This window comes from Lactuca sativa, chromosome 4 (genome assembly GCF_002870075.4).
Source record: "Lactuca sativa cultivar Salinas chromosome 4, Lsat_Salinas_v11, whole genome shotgun sequence".
Lineage (NCBI taxonomy): Eukaryota > Viridiplantae > Streptophyta > Magnoliopsida > Asterales > Asteraceae > Lactuca > Lactuca sativa.
In genome coordinates this window covers 14,316,862-14,337,699 of record NC_056626.2, presented here as the reverse complement: position 1 = coordinate 14,337,699, position 20,838 = coordinate 14,316,862, and the positions used below count along the sequence as shown (strand labels likewise).

Genomic DNA, 20,838 nt, shown 5'->3' with positions numbered 1-20,838 from the left:
GATTAATTAAACTTAGAGGACTGGAACTATAATTATAAGATAATTGCAATTGGGCTAATTGGATCACCTTGGAATATAGGTTGGATGAATTCTATGGGAAGCCTATAAGGAAATCGTCCAAGGGATATTCTAGAAGCAGTCTATGGGCTGCTCAGGGCTTAAGAAGTCACATTAGGGTTTTCAGCTTAAAACCCTAGCAACCACAAGTATAAATAGACCCCCTAACATAAGTATTTTGGCCTACGCTTCCTGGTGTTGCCCTAGCCGATTTCCTTCCCTCTCCTAAGTCATCTTGTTGCTAGTGGTGTTTGTGACTCCATTAGAGGTGCAGCATTTGAGGCACTAAGCTTTTAAAGGTCAAGGATATCCAAGAAGGACTTGTTATTTCTACATAACAAGAAAGGTAAGATCCAAACCCTAGTTTATATGTCAATTTGCTTGTTGTATGCTAGTTCATAGGATCATTTCTTTGGTATTCAATGCTGTTGTTTTCATAGTAGAAAAACCTAGATCAAAGCAATTAGGGTTGCATGAACACCATAGGAATGATGTTATGCTCATAACCCATAAATAATATGTCTCTTCAATCTTTCCAGATTTCTTGTTCAGAACCCTGTAAGCCTTTGAAGTTAACGAGTAACCTAGCAAATGGCTTCATCAGCTTCCGCATCGAATTTGGTCCTCTGTTCAAAAATGAAGCACCTGGAACCAAACACATGGAAAAATTTGACGTTCGGTTTTCTTTTGTTCAGAATTACATAAAGTGTAATTAAGAATCTTTTGTTAATAAATGAGCAGTTCTGTGTGAAACAAGCAGTAGTGATAGCATCAGCCCAAGAGTAAAGAGGAAGATTCGCAAATGAAAGCACCGCCCTTGCTGCTTCGCAAAGAGAGCGATTTCTTCTTTCAACAACATCGTACTGTTGTGGAGTGTAAGGAGCAGTGAAGTTGTGAGCTATCCCTTTGTCAGTTAAGAATTCTTCAAACACTTGGTTTTTGAATTCAGAACCATTGTCACTATGAATGTTCCGAATGGGCTATCATAATTGAAGGTCTATCTGCTTGATGAAATCTTTTCGCTTAAGAGTAGCATCTGATTTCTGTCTAAGAAAGAACATCCAAGTAAATCTGGAAAAATCATCAACAACAACCAAGATATATTTATTACCACCAATACTTTTGATGGCAGATGGACCACAAAAGTCAATATGCATTAATTCTAGTCGCTCTATTATTTTGGTATTGATGATGGTTGAGTGACTCGTCCTACTCTGCTTTCCAAGCTCACATGCAGCACGCAAATGTTCCTTGCCAAACTTCAGAAGGGGTATACCACAAACAAGATCGCCCAGAACGAGTTTGTTAATATCCTTGAAATTCATATGGGAGATCCTTTGGTGACAAAGCCAACTATCATCCGAAAATGCTTTCGTAAGAAGGTTATTGGATGGCTTCCTGTTGATCGGTTTCAAGTTCAGTGAATACATCTCTCCCTTTCTTTTAGATTTCAGAAGTACCGCCTTAGGTTTCTTCTCAATTATTTCTGAACCCTCATCATCGAATGACACCTTTATCCCTGTACCTACAACCAATTACGAAACACTGATTAGGTTATGTTTCAAGCCTTCTACATAAGCTACCTTCCAAATAGATAATTCGCCATTTGTAATCATCCTGTAGCCTTTGATTTCTCCTGTCGCGTTATTTCCAAATTTTACTCTACCGCCATCCTTTAATGATCTATACTCTCTCAATTCTTCTCTTCTCCCATTCATGTGACATAAATAACCGCTATCGATATACCATTCTGAGTCGTACTGTTCGTCACACATAATCTATAAAATTCAGAGAGATTTCGGAACCCAAACCCTCTTAGCTCCTTGTGGGGATTTCTTAAGAATAGGAAAAACTTTATTCTTATCAACCCAAAAGGATCTTTTTAGCAAAACACTATTTTTCCCTTTTATTATTCTTATCAACCCAAACGGAACTTTTTAGCAAAACACTATTCTTCCCTTTCATTTTATTCTTACCAAGATAAATTTCAACTACATTAGCTTTTCGTTGAATAAATTCTTTGGTTTTCTTAGCCATCTTTTTCGCAAATTCCTTTTCCTCCTTTTTCAAGTTAGCTTCATATTCTTTGAGAGAAATCTCTCGTTCCGAAACAACTTTACTTTTTGCCTTTAACATCCTTTGATGTGTTTGACAAATTTTGGAAAATTTGTTTTTGGAGGAAAATTGGATTTTGGTTTTTCAATAGGTTTTGAAACCTGAGGTTTTGAAATTTGTGGTTTCGAAAAAGGTTTTGATTTTGGTTTCTGAATGGAGAAGAATTCGTATTTTGAACTGAAAATCTTTATGAATTAACAAAATTTTGATTGGAATTCTCATTTTTCCAAAAACATTTTCTTTCTTGTAAGTTTTTCCTGTATCTAGCATCCATCTACCTTTTCTTAGCAACAATTTCTTCAGCGAACATATAAACATTAAACTTATGTTTCTCTTTTCCATCTGGTGTTTCCTGTTGTTTAGAATATGTTTCACTGGGGAAATCATTCATGCCACTTGGCCCTGCCTGATCGTAACGAAGGTCTACACGATTCAGTGGTTTCGAAACGTATTTTCCTTTTGTTTTCCATGAGGTCATTTCAGAAAGACTTTTTATTTCATCTACGTTTTCTGTTGGTCCAAACCAGAAGTATTCATCACAACCATCAACATTATCATTATTAACAAGGGACGTTAGTTCTAAAGTATCCTTTTTAGTCAGTCCATTTTTCACAAAAACTTGATTTGGAACTGTTTGTACTTTCAGAAAAATTGTGGCTTTTTCATTTAAAACTTTAGAGCCTTTATTTTCAACAATACAAATGAATTCGATTGAATTTTCAGAAATCAAATTTTTCTTTGGCTCTTCGGTATTTTGAACAAAAACAGAACAATCGATTTCATCCTCCACAAAAATTTCACTCATATCGCTTTCATCAAATTCAAAAACATTTCCAGTATTAAAAGTATTTTCTAAATTTAATTTATTGCATAACAAGTCAAATTTTTGCAAAGTATCAGATTTAATTTGGTCTTTATCCTTATCATTTAACATTTGTTACAACAAATTATTGTGTTATTTGGACTAAATGTATTCTTCTATTTTCTCAAGCCCAATTTTATATGAATATGAAACCTCATCAGAAGAGATGATGGATTCGCACTTATAACCATCTGTGTGGATTTCATCCTCTTTCAATTCAAGAAAGGGCAAAACCGTATTGTGCAATCCTTTTCCTATTTCACAATCAAGATGCAACTGAGTAATGTTGAAATATAAACGCTTAGCAATAAAACAAAAAATATTTCTATGTTTTAAAAAAGCACAACTGTCTCTCTTAAAATAAATAATGTCATCTCTTGACCTATTGAGCTCACCTTCCAACTTCTCTATCCTTAACCTCCTCTATTCACATTTAAATGTTGCCCTGCTTAGTTCATCATTTAGATTAGCATTACTTAAACGAGTTCTTTTTAAACTATCACTAAAATTAGAAATAATATATTTTAAATTGTCTAGTTCTGAATCATAACGAGGCTCAGGTATGTTAAGAGATTTAAGTATAAAATGTACCTTATCGATGACCCTCTCGCATTCTGACACCCGCTCAGAAACAGTCTTTGCTGCAAAACAACTTTCAGAATTTTGACCTCCGTCAATTGCGTAAGATCTTTGTTAAGAAACACCATTCAGAACCATCAAGCATCTACCTTCAAAACTATGTATTTATGGATTCACCACAAAGCACCCTCCATGGGTTGGCTTTCTAACTTCATCATATTCTGAGTAAGTTGACCAAACTTCGACTCGTCTAAATTCATCACTTCCCTCCTACACGATCAATGCTGGCTTCACATTTGATGCATTCCTCTTCCCAAGCTCCTCAATCTTCTGAAGATATTATGTTTCATCCTTCTTAGATTACTTTTTCTCATTCATCCTCCTCAACAATGTATTTATTGGCAAAGTGATTCTTGCCATGACAATAATTGCATTCATAGCCAGAATCACCAAAAACTTTCTTCTCCTTTTTCTCTTCATCAGCTTGAGAGTTCTTGAAACGTCATCTCTAGCCTTGTTGGAACTGGAACTGCACCCTTCCTATATTTGTTCCGAAAACAAGATAAACTTTTCTTGTAGAACTTTTTAGGGTTGGAAACTAACAGTGCCTTGTCTTATGCGGAGATTTATCTATCTCAGAGATCAAATTCCAATCTTGTTCAGTCGCCTTCTTTCCCTACGCTACCAATGCTAGGGATCCCATAAAAAAGACAATCTTCATTTCCATATTAACTTCATCCTCATAGGATCTCAGAATTACCACAAGCATCGCTGGAGAATAACTCTTGAATTTTTCATGTGCCTTCACAGTGGACACAATCGCTTTCCATTCTGACCTAAGGCCATTCATAAACGTCACTTTATGTTCAATGAACCTTCGCTCAATATTATATTTAAGCATTCTACTCAGCAAGTGGTTGCAGCAATTGAACGTTTGGTCAAGCTTCTCATCAGGTTTCTGAACAAATGAATCAAACTCAGACAGGAGAGTTGTTTGCAAAGAGTGTTCTAGATCTGCATCTTTAGAATACAACTCCTTCAATCTATCCCATATTTCCTTTGAAGTAGTACATGTACTTACAAGACGAAAGGTATCCGGTGGAAGAGCAAACCGTATAATTCTCATTGCCTTTATATTGCTTAACAGCTTCTCATTTTCTTCATGAGGAACATTAGCGTGTTCAACAAGAAGTGCATTGTAATCAGCCTGAGACTTGATAACCTTCCTGGTTGTGGTGTGCGAGAAAGTCTCTTGAGTCATCGCCTGTCATATGGTTGATCCATGTTCTTCAATACTAAGAACATATTTTTTGAAGTGCAATGCCCAAACTTCATAATCCCGAGGGAAGAGGATTGGAATCCTGGTTGTGGATCCAATGTTGCTGGATAGATTGAACAATAAGGTATGAGGATGTTCACTTTGCATGATGTCAAAGATTCACAAAAACATGAATATAGAATTAGATGTGTAAAATGAAACTTCGAGTTTTAGGGTGACACACTATCTCCTATTCTGATACCAATTGTTGAAAACAATATTTACTTAGATTGATAGATTATATAAACGATGTGAATTAAATAATAACAATGAAGATCAAATATTGTCGAATGCTTATATTGAATAGCTTTAGAAGATTTCAACGTGAACTTCTCCATAAAAGCTGGGTAGGACGATACAATCGTTAAACCCTAATTGTTACATGCATGCACATTAATTAGTCTTACCCTAGCAAAACATAATCACGGATGGACAGGCCCAATCCAGTAAACAATACTATTCTACTACAAAATATCTGACACAATACTTTAATAACCCAACATCGGGTGTGTCTGAACTTAAACTGAGGAAATGGTAATATTTTGAAAGAAGATAAATTTTCTAAAATGATTTTAATAAAGAAAAAGGGGGTGTGGTGCGTGCAATCAGTCGAGCTCAAGTAAGTGATTCTTAGAATACCCATACATGATTGTTAAGTTATATGATATGGAATGTTTTCATGTTAGGATAAGGCTAGGGAAACTTTCAAGAATTGCATGATAGATTTGCCTGATATGAGATGCCTCGTAGCCTAGAAGGAATTGGATGTTATGATAGATTTGGAATTTGTATTGACAGAAGTTATTGCTAAGTGTATGCTCTAAAAGTTATTGACAGAAGTTATTTCTAAGTTATTGCTAAGTATATACGGTTAGGATTATATAGTCCTAGAATGACTAATTTGCCCTTATTTCGTATTCCTTGTCTGGTTGTGGTCTAGGGTAGAGTTTTTCATTTGACAGTCTATTTGGTAATGTATTGTGTATATTTTTCATGCATACGGAAACCAGCAGTGAGAATAAAAGTTCCTAGCATGGTAGTAGCAAGTGATTTTGGGAGGTCCTTTGTTTGTCTTGTGACTTGTAGTGTTGTTGCATGAATGTTTCTTGATTTGTGCTTTGTGGGACCCCTAGTGATGTAAGTTAATTATTAAGTAAATACTTTAAGTTGCATGCTTCAGAGGTTAACTAATCTCAGAGTGATGGATTTGAGCATATTGCGTAGCTCTTGTATGATTCAAACCGTTATAAGGTTGAATGTTTTACTCGAAGGATTATCTAAGATTTGTTGCATGTGAATGTATTCATTAAGTAGTTAGCTAACATTAGTGGGAGCTCTTCAGCAACTAATGGCAGGGTGAGGTCGGGAACCTAGGAGAGCCTAGGAAGTTTATTAGTGGGTTTGGATGCGCTGGTTAGCGGGTACTATGGGTACCAATTTGAGAAGGTGACTTAGAGGACTCGGGATAATTCTGGAGGAAAGTATGGATATGTATGGAAGGTAGTATTGGGCCCGTACTACTAAAAGCACAAGATGCATATTCGAATAAAAAAGGTTCACATAGAATCTAGGAAGCCTGTAGATTGAGGATTTTTATGGGCATGATATCATTATTGTATTGTTACTTTTCATAATGGTGATGAGCAATCACGGATAAGGATCTGGTTCAGGTTCAGGTGTTGCTATTGAGTCGATGGATGAGAGAACGTGGGAGTTTATTTCGTCAGAGGTCACCCTGTATCTTGGAGCAGACTCTAGTGATTTTCGGTTCGGTCAAGGAGGGAATCTTGGAGATTATGGAGGAGCGTCAGGACGCGTACAGTTCTGGGATTATGGAGCTAAAGGATGAGCGAATCAGGGCCTTTCAATCAGAGATCATGGTAGGACTGTAGGGAGCGCGAACTCCCTAATTTCAGGAGTTCAAGGCTTATGGAGCTCCAGAGTTCTTTGGGGCTAAGGAATGCATTGGTAGATCCCAAGAGTAGGACACTGACTTATAGCAACCCGGGAAGAGGAAGCCAGAGCAGATTCAGATCGTTGTGGGCTAGGCAAAGAGGCCTAAGACTCAGGATTTTCGTCTAGGAGGCCGTATGGGCCAGGGCCGTTGTGCCAAGTATGGGAGGACTCATAAGGGAGGCTGTCGGGAGACAGGAACAGGATGTTTAAGTTGTGGTTAGAAGGGTCATTTTAGTAGGGATTTCCCCCGTAGATCGGTTTTGATGTGTTTTCATTGCAACCAGGTGGGCCACAAGAAAATAGACTGTCCGGGGTTGTCCATTGGAGCTATGAATGCACCTTCTCCAGGTACTTTGAGGATCACTGACGGTCGTGAGGGTAGGAAGAAAGCCCCAATAGTGAGGAGCGGAGAATTGCAACTTTAGTAAGGGGAGGCCAGAGTTTCATCAGATGTTGTTGTGGGTATGTTATCTTTTTTCTTTTCCTCGTGCCTTATTATTTGTATTTATGTGCTTTTGAATCATGTGTTTATATGTGTAAGGCGTTTTCTTCAGTTTAGTTTATCTGAAATTGCCTGGTTAACATTATCAAGGGTTGTTATATGCCATTTTTCATGCTGAGAGTTATGAGTGGGGTACATCTTGTTGAGTTGGATTTAGATTGTTAGGTAGTTTGTTGTGGGCCATTGGTGGGAGCAATTTTGGGGTATCACTTGGAAGATCATTAGTGGGATTAGTGTGATTAGTTCAACATCAAAGTCAGAGTTCAAAAGTGTGTGTGTCGCTCAGTAGGGATGGCGATTGTTTATGGAATGACTATGAGGTCTAATTGCTATCATTACTAGGAAATGAATGGTAGCACGTGGATGATGATGGCAGTCTTGTGGGTTTGTTCAGGCGTTAGAATTGTCAAGGGAATTTCGAAATTATATAAGTTGAAGAGGTTTGGAATTCATGGATTCTTTGGTAAGTGGGATGTTGGGTTCGTGATACGCCAGTTTCTGGAAGGGGGTTCATTATTAGTTATTTTTAGTAAGGTTGGAAGGGTATAGATAAATCCAAGTGGAAGAGAACCGTCTAGATTTCCGAGAATAACGTCGTCGATAGCGACACATCATACCAGATCATGGGATGTCTACTTATGCAGAGAGACAAAGTGATCACTTGTTCTTCACCCCAACTTAAGAATCATGAGAATAATTACACCACCCATGAATTGGAATTGAGAGTTGTAATTTTATCCTTAAAGATCTAGCGACACTACTTGTATGGAACGAAGTGTGCATATACAACGACCAAAAAAATCTTCAGCCCCCAACCCATTCAACTTTAATATACATTTAATTTAACAATTATTTGAATATGATCATGAATTAATGAAAGTATTAATTTATAAATTATAATGTTGTACTATTATTTATGTTTAAAAAAATTCAATCATAATTGTCATTATTTTTCTTAGCACTGACAGTATTAGTCACTCTACAAAATTACTTTGAAATTATATATTTTTAATGTTATTTGGATAATTTATATGTATTTTTGAATTAGAATTGTGCTTTTTTCATACTTTGAAACTTTATTTACGTTTGTAACTAATTTAATTGATATAATCTTTAGTTAATTTTTTTATTTTAAAATGGTTAACCTAAGTTTAACCAATTTATATAGTAGGTTGGGTCGGGAACTACATAAACAGGTCAGCCTGGTGACAACCCATTTATCTAAAAGGTTGAATTGGGTTGGAAATATCAATCCATTTAAGTAAACATGTTGGGTTGGGATGAAAACTTCAACCCAATTAATAAATGGTTTGAACCTGAACCCAACCCAAGTCAACCCATTGCCGGCTCTAGCTAGTAGTACCTCTCGAAGAAATCCATATTGACGCAAAACTTAACTTCGTTGAAGAACAAAGTTGCATTCCTCTAGTCAAGGTACTATGGAACTCTAAGCGAGGACCGAAGTACACATGGGAATGAGAAGATCAAATGAGAAGCAAGTATCGCCACTTGTTTGAAAACACCTCGACTACCAGTTAAATTTCGGGACACAATTTCCTTTAACGGGGGGAGGATGTGACAACCAAGAAGAATATTTCATCAGCCGATGTTTATAATTAAAATTAAAGCACGACAATGTAATAAGGACAATCTTGTATCCATCCCATATATTTCAATATATTCAAATTTCCGTCCATAATTATGTCAACGTTTAGGCTAAAAAAAATGAGTGCATGAAAAGGCATGTCACATTGAGAGCAGGTTAACACTTTTAGACTATATAAGTTACAAAGATCCTAGAAAAAAAATTCCGCAAAACTCCGACTCAGTATGGATGAGATATGACTTTTAAAGTAAATAAATATCTATCGTAAATAAGAATTTACAGCCACAAAAAGTACGAGGAGATTGGTCAAATTTTTAAAAAATTCACCAAGAAGACAATCGTAGTGCTACTCAAAGTAGGAATTATGAGACGAAGAATGCCTAAAATAGAAGCCGTGTGAGGGAGTTATGATTTTTATAAAATCATAACGATAATAAAAACTAGTCGAAAAACAAAAGTCAAAACTAGCCAAAACGATCAAAATGAAAGTTGTAGAGTATGTCGAGACCTGCACGGATATATAAGAGTCGTTGAAAATTGAGTTTGTACACGACAGTTACAGAATTTCAAAGTTGAATTTTTACCGTTGTGCACGCCCGTGTGTAACATGACACATGAGCCACCTGGATACGGGGTGACGTGGCACACGGAGAGGACGACACGTGGAAGCCCCCTACGGCACACACATAAATATGTGGTGCACCATGCACAACGTGCACCCTAAATTTTGCTATAAATAGAATACTTCAGTTGACCTCTTTCCACACCACTCAAAATCTCTCTCTCACTCTCTTGATCCTTGTGTCACTACCTCCGAGCGCCTCTCAAAGTTCGGACTTTCGGTTTCCACCCTACAACAATGGTATCATAACTCACAGGTGAGTTCACGGTCCCATTTTCCAAACCTTTTCAGGGGGGATATATGTTAAAATGCACTATTAAATAGTCTTTACTTATTCTAGTTAGATAATTGTGCTCGTAACATTAGGATAATATTATGCCTGGTAGATACTCTGCACAAACTTTTTATCTAATATTATGCCTAGTTGTTATACTGATTCACACTAATAGATATGATCATACCTAGTTGTTATGTTGACCAGTTGCCAGGAAACACAAATACTCTAGTCATTATTATAGCTACCCTTTGGATAAGCTTAGTACCTAGTGGTTACTCTGCCCAAATACTTGGCTACGCAAACCCATATTAATACAACAAGAATAACAACACGGCCGACAAGGGGAGTGCCCCACAACAAGAGTTAGATGAGACACAATTCATAAACATGCTGAAAGATGTTCAACTAGCTCCCAACCTATAATCGTTAAATCTTAAGTGATCGAGAGAGATGTGCATAGATTTATATGCGATAAACAAGATAACTAAAACAACCACACAACAATTTATAACTATAAAACTTGTGGACTCACCAACATTATATTGACTTTTCAAAAACAACATGTATTCTATGGAGAATAAACCCAGTTCAAGAGGAGGGTAACCCCAGTGATGCATCCTAAAGACTATGTGCTTTACTTATGTACTTTGCTTTTGTGACCTATCTGTAGCTTGAATAGCTTTATAAAATATTTTCTTTATTGAATATATAGAAACTTTGTTTAATATATCAATGTATTACTCAATGTATGTCTGTGGCCTGAAATCCAACACCCTAACGTCGCACAGCCTGATGTTTCCGCTACCGGCTGGGGTGTGACATAAAATATTATCAGTCGCCGCGTCTTGTCTATGTAGCTTTTTTGACGAGATTGATAAGCTAGCATTCTTTACCTTATCACTTTTAAGTTTTTGACAGTTTGATGTACTATTCGAACTCGCAAAGTGATTCTCCCGTACTTCTAACCTACACGATGGTGTACAAAACTACCTTCTGTATAGTGCTTCATAAGGAGGCATCTTGATTCTTGAGTGATAACTATTGTTTTAGGATATTTCGGCTAATGATAAATGTGTTGGATTAGATGTCTAAGCCCATAACTATTATTGGTATGTATTCGACCTGAAAGTAGCATGGTCCATTTGGGTTGCATGGCATCGGAACAATTGGATAGACAAAATGAGAAAAAGGATACTTACGATTTATATTAATATATTATAAGCTCTAATATATTAATATGGAATCATATTATTTAATTAGTATTGATCAATAATTAATTTAGAATTAATTTAGTGATCAAAAGGGAACTAATTAAATATGGGCTCTTATATATATATATATATATATATATATATATATATATATATATATATATATATATATATATATATATAGGATGGGCCAAATTCATTTAGGTTGGGCTAAGCTTTCATGGATAGTCCATGGAGTTTTAACCCATAGGTCCTATGGAAATGAAAGGTCATGGGTATTAGGGTTTACAAGAATGTAACCCTAACCCTCCACAATATATATATAAAGAGGTCTCTAGTTCATCAAATGGGCACTAGTGCATACACAAAAAGAGGGCAAGGTTGATTTCTTAAGAGTGAACCTAAGTAACCTTTTCTCAAATTATTCTAAGGGTTTTTGGTGTTGTGTGAACCATTTGAGGTGCAACACATGGGGCACTAAGCTCTTAAAGATTCAAGACTTCAAGCTCCATCAAAAGTTATGTCATTCTACTAGATTCTTGTATTGTATATACTTCATATTATGCTAGTTAGCATGAAACCTTGGAATATTGAATAATTTCATGTATAATAGAGAAAACATAGATCCAAGGTTTATAGGGTTGCATGTACACCATAAGATTGTTAGAATGCTCAAAACCCATCAAAGTGGTCATCCTAACTACTAGGAAACTCTAAGGCACATGCCCGCAACATATCTTCCAAGGTCTGGATAGTATTGTCACTCCGTCCAACTGTTTGTGGATGATAGGAAGTACTCAAACACAGCTTTGTGCCTAATTCTTCCTACAAACTCTTCCAGAATTTGGAAGTGAATCGACTATCCCTATCTGACACGATAGCTAAGGGTACTCCCTGAATCCTAATGATTTCCCTTACATAGATTTCTACCAAATTCTGTATAGACCAAGTCTCCCATGCGGCTATGAAATTCGCACTCTTCGTAAGCCGGTTTACTACAACCTAAATCATATCGTGACGTTTCTTTGTCTTCAAAAACTTTGTTATATAGTCTGTGTAACATCATCCCACTTCCTTATGGGTGTTGTTAAGGGTTCCAAATCCCTGTATGGCTTTTGATGTTGTGCTTTTACTCTTACACAGGTTACGCATTCTACTACATCAGTTGCCACATCGACCTTCAACATCCGCCACCAATAATAGGGTTTTAATTCCAAGTACATTTTGGTGCTTCCTGGGTGTATATAATATATGCTCTTATGATATTCTTCCATAAGAAGATCTTGGATACCAGCCAACTTTGGCCCCCAAATGTGATTCTTAAACGTCTTTAACCCTTACTTATCCTCTTCAAATACTAACGTCTTGCCTAGACGTTCTTCTTTCTTATCGCTTTCTGCTAAAGCCCTTTTCTAAGATTCCTTAATATTTTCCACAATCTTTGAGATCACTTCAATCTTTAATGATCTTGCTCTTTTCCTTTCCGGAATCACTTTTCTACTTAAGGAGTCAACTACGATATTCGATTTACCTTGGTTGTAAAGTATCTCACAATCGTAGTCCTTGAGTAGCTCCGACCATCACCTTTGTCTCATGTTCAACTCTTTATGAGCAAAGAGATGTTGAAAGCTTTTATGATCCATATAGAGTTTGCATTTGGTTCCATAATGATAGTGCCTCCAAAACTTTAGCTCAAAAACCACTACTGCAAGCTCTAGATCATGAGTTGGATAATTCTGCTTGTGGGGCTTTAATTATCTTGAGGTGTAAGCTATAACTTTGTTTCTCTGGGTAAGGACACATCCCAATCCAATATTTGAAGCATCACTAAAAACTGCAAAGTCATCAATTCCTTCTAGTAGGACGATGATTGGTGCTTCACACAAACTCTTCTTCAACTCACCAAAAGCTTTTTCTTGCTTCTCAATCAAACCATTGGAAATTCCGTTTTTGGTCAGAGCTGTTAATGGATTTGCAATATAAGAGAAAATTTGGATGAACCTTCGAGAGTAACCTGCCAGTCCTAGAAAACTACAATTTTCAGTTGGACTATTTGGCGTCCCCCATTTCATAACGAATTCTATCTTTGATGGGTCTATGATAATACCCTCTTAGTTAACAACATGACCTTATAATTGATTCTCCCATATCCAAAATTCAGACTTAGAGAACTTTGCAGAAATCTTCTCTCTCTTAAGTACTTCCAGTACCTTTCTGAGATGCTTACCATGATCTTGATTGTATGTCATCAATGGAGACTATTACCGATATATCGAGAAAAGGTTTATAAACTTGATATATCAGATCCATGAATGCTGCTGGAGCATTTGTTAGTCTGAAGAACATAACAAGGAATTCATAATGCCCATACCTTATTCTAAAGGTTGTTTTCTCTATATCTTGCACTCTAATCTTCAACTGGTGATAGTCTAACCTGAGATTAGTCTTGGAGAAAATAGTCACTCCCTGCAACTGATCGAACAAGGCATTTATCCTAGGTAAGGAATACTTATTCTTGATCGTAGCTTTGTTTAATTTTCAGTAGTCACTACACATTCTCATAGTATTATCCTTATTCTTTACGAACAATACTAGAGCTCCCCAAAGTGATGAACTAGGTCTTATAAAACCTTTGTCCAATAACTCCTGGAGTTGTGTCATCAACTCTTTCATCTCTGTAGGCGCTAAACGATAGGTGCTTTCAAAATCGGCATTGTATGTTGAAATAGGTCGATCCTGGATTCTACCTGCCTATCTAGTGGTAATCCAAGTAATTTATCTGGAAATACCTCAGGAAAATCTCGCACTATAGGTATATCAGTCATTGCCTTATTTTCTTTCTTCGTGTCTATCACATATGCTAAAAATTTTGTACATCCTTTGGATAGGCATCTTCTGGCCTTCATCATCATGATGATTCCAGACTTCACTCAACTCTTATCCCTATATACGACGAATGGCTCTCTTTTAGGGGGATTAATACACACCATCTTCCTTCCACATAAGATCTCCGCAAGGTTTTCTCCTAAACAATCCATGCCGAGAATTACGTCGAGCTCACTCAACTCAAAAGTAAAAATCCCTCGACAAAATTTGTTTATGTTTAAGTCAATGGCTATGGCCTCTAACCTATTACTAACAAATACATTCCTACAACCAGCTACTTCTACTAAGATAGGGATAATTAGTTTAAGTGGTGATAATCTAAGTTTCCAACCAAATTCATGTAATATAAATGAATGATCTGCTCCAGTATCAAATCTATCTTTGTAGGAATTTTATTAACTAAGAATGTACCTGAAGCAACATCAATCTCTTCCTTTGCTTCATTGAGGGTCATCGGGTAGCTTCGACCCTTGGGCTTTGGTGCCATGATCCTTGGGATTGGCTTCTAATCTTTTAGGCACTCCGCCTTCATGTGTCCTTCTCCATAAATGAAACAAACTTTCTTTTACTGGGAAATTTGTAGAAATATGCCCTAGCTTCTTGCACTTGAAGCAGACGACACAGTCGCCGAAGTACTTTTTCTTGCACCGGTTGCTCCATTTCCCTTCTTGGTTACTTCCAGCCTTGCTTCTTGACTTCGAAAACTTGTTGTTGTTGTTGTTGTTGTTTTTTGAGGACACATTAACTTTCCAATTCTTACTGACTTCAGCTTTATCGGTGGTCCTATTCTTAATTATATTCTCCATAAACTTTGCAGCCTAGATAGCTTCCTCAAAAGTTGGTGCCTGCTTAAGGGGCACAAAATACTCCCACGACAATCCTTTGGAGTATCTATCAATCTTGGCCAGTTCATCAGGGACAACATGTAGTGCAAATTCCATTTTGTCAGTGAAAGCATCGATGTACTCATCAATCGTCATGCTTTCCTTCTTCAGTGTTAGAAGTTGATTGTCCAACTCCAACATATCTTCAGCTGAACAAAACTTCATCTTGAACTGGGTCAAAAACTCTTCCCAAATCAATTATAACATCTTGTTAGGGCTTAACGTCTTCCCCAACGTGTTCCACCAACAGATTGTGGCAACCTTAAATTTCCTCACATCATAGGTGTTTTGAATCTTGTCGGTGCAACGACATGTGACAAAAATTAGTTCCATTTTCGAGATCCAGTCCATTACTCGTATTGGATCCTCCTTCCCATTGAATAATGACGGCTTGCAATTCGTGAAGTCCTTATACTTGCAATAGCCCCTAGGTTCATCATTCCTTCAGACCTCTAGTTGCTCAGGTCCATGATGACTTTCCGTGTCATCATTATTTCCTTCTTGAACCGTTTATGGATGAGAAGAAATTGGTCCATTATTAACCTACTCAACAACTATTGGTTTGTTGACCACCAACTTATTGATCACATGCGCTCCTCCTCTATCGATAGCCAGTTCCTGAGCTAGGAGCTCCCTAAACTCACGTCGTTGTTGATCGAGCATTTCTTGCATCATCACTCGACCTTCATTCATCAAGATTTGAGCAAATCCTGCTCCGACATTCTAAGGTGTTGGGCCTCCTTCCTTGTTGATGACTCTTCTGCTTCATGTAATCATCATGTCGCTCTATAGTGATAAAGGAGAGTAGTTTAATGTGACGGTATATTACTTACTATATACTTATATATATATATATATATATATATATATATACACACACACACACACATATATATATATACATATACATACACATTTAGCACATAATTAGTAGTTAAGGTATCTTCCTATGTTACGCTAGTGCTAGTGTCTAAAGCAAATAAGGCATTTATCCGAAAGCATTCTATCATACATCTAACAGATCATACTTAGATTCTAAGTTTAAGTCTAGAATTTTCCAAAATTCCTAGTTCTCTTAAACTAATGCTCTAATACTAATTGTGACATCCCCTGTTTTTCAGAACCAATTAAAACATTTTCTTTACGCTCTATAAATTGAGATGCGGAAATTCCCAATGAAATAAAACATTTTTTTATAAAAAAAGTTATTTTATTAAAACATTTGAGGATATCTTTCATTATATCTGAACATACATTACATCACAAAATATAAAAGGTCCTGAAACTACTTATTATAGGCACATCTCTTTATTCTACTCAACATCCTAACTAGACTACAACAACATTTGTTCCAGTACCTGTGACACATAAAAATGAGTGGGTCATGTTTGGGAAACATAGTAAGATATGTAGGGTTTTCAAGCCCATAATAATTTAATGATACTAAATAATAATATTATTCCTGCAAACAATGTTATCTGGTAATGCAATCTAAACTTAGACCAATTACCCATCCCGAACGATCCTCATAGATCCTATTTCGACAATCATCTGGAAGAATCACCTTACCTGATTAATTGTTTGAGCATCTGTTTGACTATACAACTAGGGGAGTCCTTGTCCAATGTAAGTCATATATAAGGAAACCAATGTTAAGAGATTTGATAAATATGGAATCCCAATTTATCTACATCCATGGGTTATAATTCCATGCTAGCAATGTAATTCACTAGACCGTCTAGAATAGTCAAGTGTTGTCATCTACTCTGGTCGATGACCTACACATACCTACTGGTTGTATGATGTAGACCCACCATTTCTGGTCATCCAAGAAAGATGAGGAATACGATACTCCGCTATCTGATCTCACACTCAACCCCAGAATGAGACCTATCTAATGTCCAACATATTGGGAACTAATCACCTTTTACAAGCTTTAATCCAGACTTATACTAAAGACAATATATGTCCAATACAGTTCCTAATAGACAGTATCATCATACTTTATATCATTAACACAAATACAAATAATACATAATATAAATACTTTTATTAAAGTTATGTATTTGATACTAACTACGCACTCAGCTGACAAAGTGTCTGGCGATTCGAAGTTAGGACAATGCTTCACCTTAACTCCTTTCCAAAAGACCTAGATGTACATCATTCTAAGTCTTAGTATACTTTCATGAACTTTTATCCGAAGGGTTTAGATTCCTTAATGATCCCAAAGTCTACTTCAAGATCTATAAAGTAAGGATTAGTCAGGAAGGACAGTCGGGAGGCAAGACCATTTTGGCATGTAGCCTTTTTCTAAAATCAAACAACCAAGTTGATGTGACCCTTCTAGTCACCTCTCCCGTAAATATATATATATCAATTAGTAAAACGACATGGACTCATTGATAAATCTTAATTTTAATTCCATAGTAGTGACTTATAATTATAATCATAAATTACACAGAAGGATAGTAAGTGTGGCTTACTTATAGAGTGCTCTTGATAAAACCGAGAACTAAGTGGGCAGAATACTGACTCGGGAACTTCTACTCGAAGGTTACAACTAGCTGAGCACTCAGGGGTGTCGTAAGGCTTCACCACATACTAGACACTCAAGGAAAAAGGGTCTATAGGAGGGAGAATTGAGAGATAAGAATTCTAAGGGTTAGATGTGAGGAGCTTATACAAAAATTAGGTGTATTTTAGACTTTTGAAAATTGTATTGCGTATAAGGGTGTTGTTGGCTCCATGGGTCTTCTACCACATGTCACCTTGTCGTTCGTCCGCGACATCGCTTCAAGAACATCGCCACATGATGCGTTTTCATGGTACCACATGTCACGTCCACAACGTGCCACGTCGATTTGAGTCTTGGAGGAGTGTGCGGCCGACTAGCCACATAGCGCCCTCTCGTGATGCCACGTCATCGCTAGGTCGCACACTTCGTGCATGCGATTTTATAGATTTTCAAAGTGGCGTAACAACTATTTTCTATATACGAGCTCCATTTTTTACGTTCTTTATATCCATGGAAATATGTCGACAAGGTCTATAACTTTCCTTTAGATCATAACGGCTAATTCTGACTCCATCAAAATTTTATATTTTTTATAGGATTAGGCTGTTAGAAATCACTACAAAAATCATAACTCCTACATACAGATTCCGTTATTGATGTTCCTTATATCGACGAAATCCTATTCATGAGATCTTCAATTCTCGTTTATGCAAAACTAAAGTGAGAAACTTGAGCTCTGGAGTATCTTTTACTCACAATAACCAAACCATAGGACCAAAAGTTTTGCAAAAGTAAACCCTAGCCTTGATCTAAACTATAGAACCATAAAGGTGAGAGCTTTATACCTCTAGAAGCTTGCAAAGGTGATGAAGGCCCTGGATCTTCAAGCTCTAGCCAGAACAATCCTCAAGGAATAGATTTTACTCCTTCACTATGTACCAAAAACACACAAAAGAGGCTCACACAAGCTAATCAAGGACTAGGGTTTCAGGACACTGGTTAGGGAGGATAGAGGTTGAAAATGGGGAAGCCTCAAGGGACTTAAGGTCCTTAAATATGGGCTCAATCCAAAAAATATAGGGTTTGGGATCTGCATGACTACGCCCTGTGTACTCCTTACATACACCCGACGTACTCGACGAAACCCGCTTCCAACTTACACAACCTACGCCCATCGTACGCATCTTGAATGCCATGCGTAGGGACTAATTTTGCAAAGAATTTAATAATTAAGATATAATCAAAAATACTTGGAACCATATATTAAAATAATACTATAATAAAAAAAATAGTAAATACCTTGTGTTGATCTGACATTAAGTTGTATCCATTTCCTAAATGCAATTGCACATCGTCAATCAGATTATCCAAAAACTACTTCTAGTTCTCTTTTTTCTCAACACATAATATTGTCCATGCAATAGGATAAATCTGATTGTTTTTATCTCTGCCAATAGCACATAGTAATTCTCCCTTACAAATTTCTTTCAAAAAACATCCATCAAGTCCTATTATCCTCCTGCATCCATTTATCCAGCCTTTTTTCACTCCATCAAAGCAAAGTTAAAATTTACTAAAGTACTTCTTCCCATCTGGCATGTTGTTGACAACAATTTTGATAGTTGAACCTGGATTTGATTTCCTAATCTCCTCTCCATATGAATATAACTTTACATAACGTTCCACATGAGTTCCATATATTAGTTGCAAAGCATATTTCTTAGCCCTCCTGCATTGACCAAGACTTACATGAATACCAAACTTCCTAATAACTTCTAATCTTAATTTTATGACACTCATCCATGTAAGATTCACTACTAGAAAAACAGGCTTTTACGACGCGCAATCAATGACACACGCTGATAAAAGACACGCATCTGTGAGTGCCTTAAAAATTGATGTCAGTTTTCCAAAATATGAAGCATAGAAGACACGCATTTTTGCATGCCCTGAAATTAGTGTCAATTAAAAAAAACACAGAGGGCACCTTAAATAAAATGTGTGTCGTCTAACCATGTCGCTTTATAATATTTAATGAAACGCGCGTTTCATCCGAGGGGGAAATGAAATCTAAAAGTTAAAAAGCCCGCTTTGTTTCCACCGGCTGAAAACCCTAGCTCATCCCCGCCTAAAACCCCCTTTCTTTCTTTCTTTCTTTCTTCTCTCTCGATTCTCAAACCTCCATTCACCTTCCGCCATCTGCTGATTCTTCGACCCTTCCGAGTGTCTCCCACCGCCATCCTCTTTTTTTTGTTATATATTTAACACCCTCCGTTGTCAGTTTGGAGTTCATAGAATCTCTGTCTCCAACTTTGTATTTAGCCCTCTTTAATTTTGATGAGAGCAACGACACCATCGAGAATGTCAAAGAAAAGATCCAGGTTCTTATTTCTCCTATATTCATACCTCTGATTTCGATTTTGATTATTCTCGTATTCTCCTTTGTAAAACCCTAACGGGAAAAGCGATACGGATATTAATCATGATTTCCTCCTCCTTCCTTGATCCCCAATTCTACACTCTAAGCATCTCAGGTACGCTCTGTTCCATCTCCCTTATTCTCATATTTTTTTTATTGCTCAGGTGAGACATCTATCTCCCCTATTTTTCTGCTTCTTAATCCCGTTATGATAGTTGTTCACAGTCGCACACAACACCACACACACATCCACATGTTTACTATTTTGGGTTCAACTTTTTGTCTCAATTAGTCCGCTTGTATTAACCCTAAATTTGTCGCATGTGAGAGATCTTGCAAGCAATCCAGAACTTGCAAATGAGAATTGTGCCTATATGCTTTTTTGTCTATTAAAAAATAAAATAAAAAGGGTTTTTTCTTGTATTCAAATTTCTTTCAAAATCACTGTAATTTCTTTCCTTCTTTCATTCTCAGGTCTCCGATGGAGAGAGGTTGAAGAAAATCTCCAAAATCATACAGTTCATCTGAAGAAACCATATACCATCCCCAACTTTTGAGATTAGAATCACGATTGGAAACAGATGATGCTACTAAAGATACAACAGTTGAAAGTAACATCATTAAACGATTCAACAAACTCACTTTACGCAATAAAGATGTTCTTGATGGATCTTGGATGGATCGAATAGTGTGGAACCCGAATCAATCTGTTACAAAGCCGAAATTACTTCTTGATCTTCAAGATGAACAGACGCTTTTTGAAATATTGGATAACAAACATGGAGATGATCTTCAGCTTCATGCTGGAGCCATGATCACAACTTGGTCTGCTGAGTCAGCACCAGATTCATTGGAGCTATTACATGGTTATGGAGGGGGAAAATTTAATATAGCTAATGACAAATTCTATTCCAACAGGAAATCTTCCCAACAGTTGAAATCACATTCCAAGAAACGCACATCACATGGTGTTAAATTCTTGCATTCCATACCTGCTCTCAAGCTACTGACAATGAAAGCCACACT

The 20,838-nt window shown here is 36.8% G+C and overlaps 1 protein-coding gene across 1 annotated transcript; it reads right to left on the bottom strand.

The window, feature by feature from the left end:
• Positions 1 to 1,040: 1,040 nt before the first annotated feature.
• On the bottom strand, positions 1,041 to 4,874 carry LOC111909749 (uncharacterized). Its single transcript, XM_052770773.1, has 8 exons — positions 4,374 to 4,874; positions 3,978 to 4,153; positions 3,626 to 3,722; positions 3,188 to 3,310; positions 2,451 to 3,091; positions 2,274 to 2,349; positions 2,034 to 2,184; positions 1,041 to 1,582 (listed from the first exon to the last, which is right to left on the bottom strand). The coding sequence occupies exons 1-8, from the start codon at positions 4,872 to 4,874 to the stop codon at positions 1,041 to 1,043; spliced, it is 2,307 nt and encodes a 768-aa protein (XP_052626733.1).
• Between the last annotated feature and the right edge of the window lie 15,964 nt (positions 4,875 to 20,838).

Bases quoted from the DNA above. Each gene is read 5' to 3' on its own strand.
- LOC111909749 (XM_052770773.1), bottom strand. From the start codon at position 4,874: ATGACTCAAGAGACTTTCTCGCACACCACAACCAGGAAGGTTATCAAG. The intron at 3,092-3,187 runs GTTTCATATTCA...TTAAATGATAAG, and splicing joins CCATCATCTCTTCTGATGAG to GATAAAGACCAAATTAAATC. The intron at 1,583-2,033 runs GTAAGAATAAAA...AATTGGTTGTAG, and splicing joins TGTAGTTGAAATTTATCTTG to GTACAGGGATAAAGGTGTCA.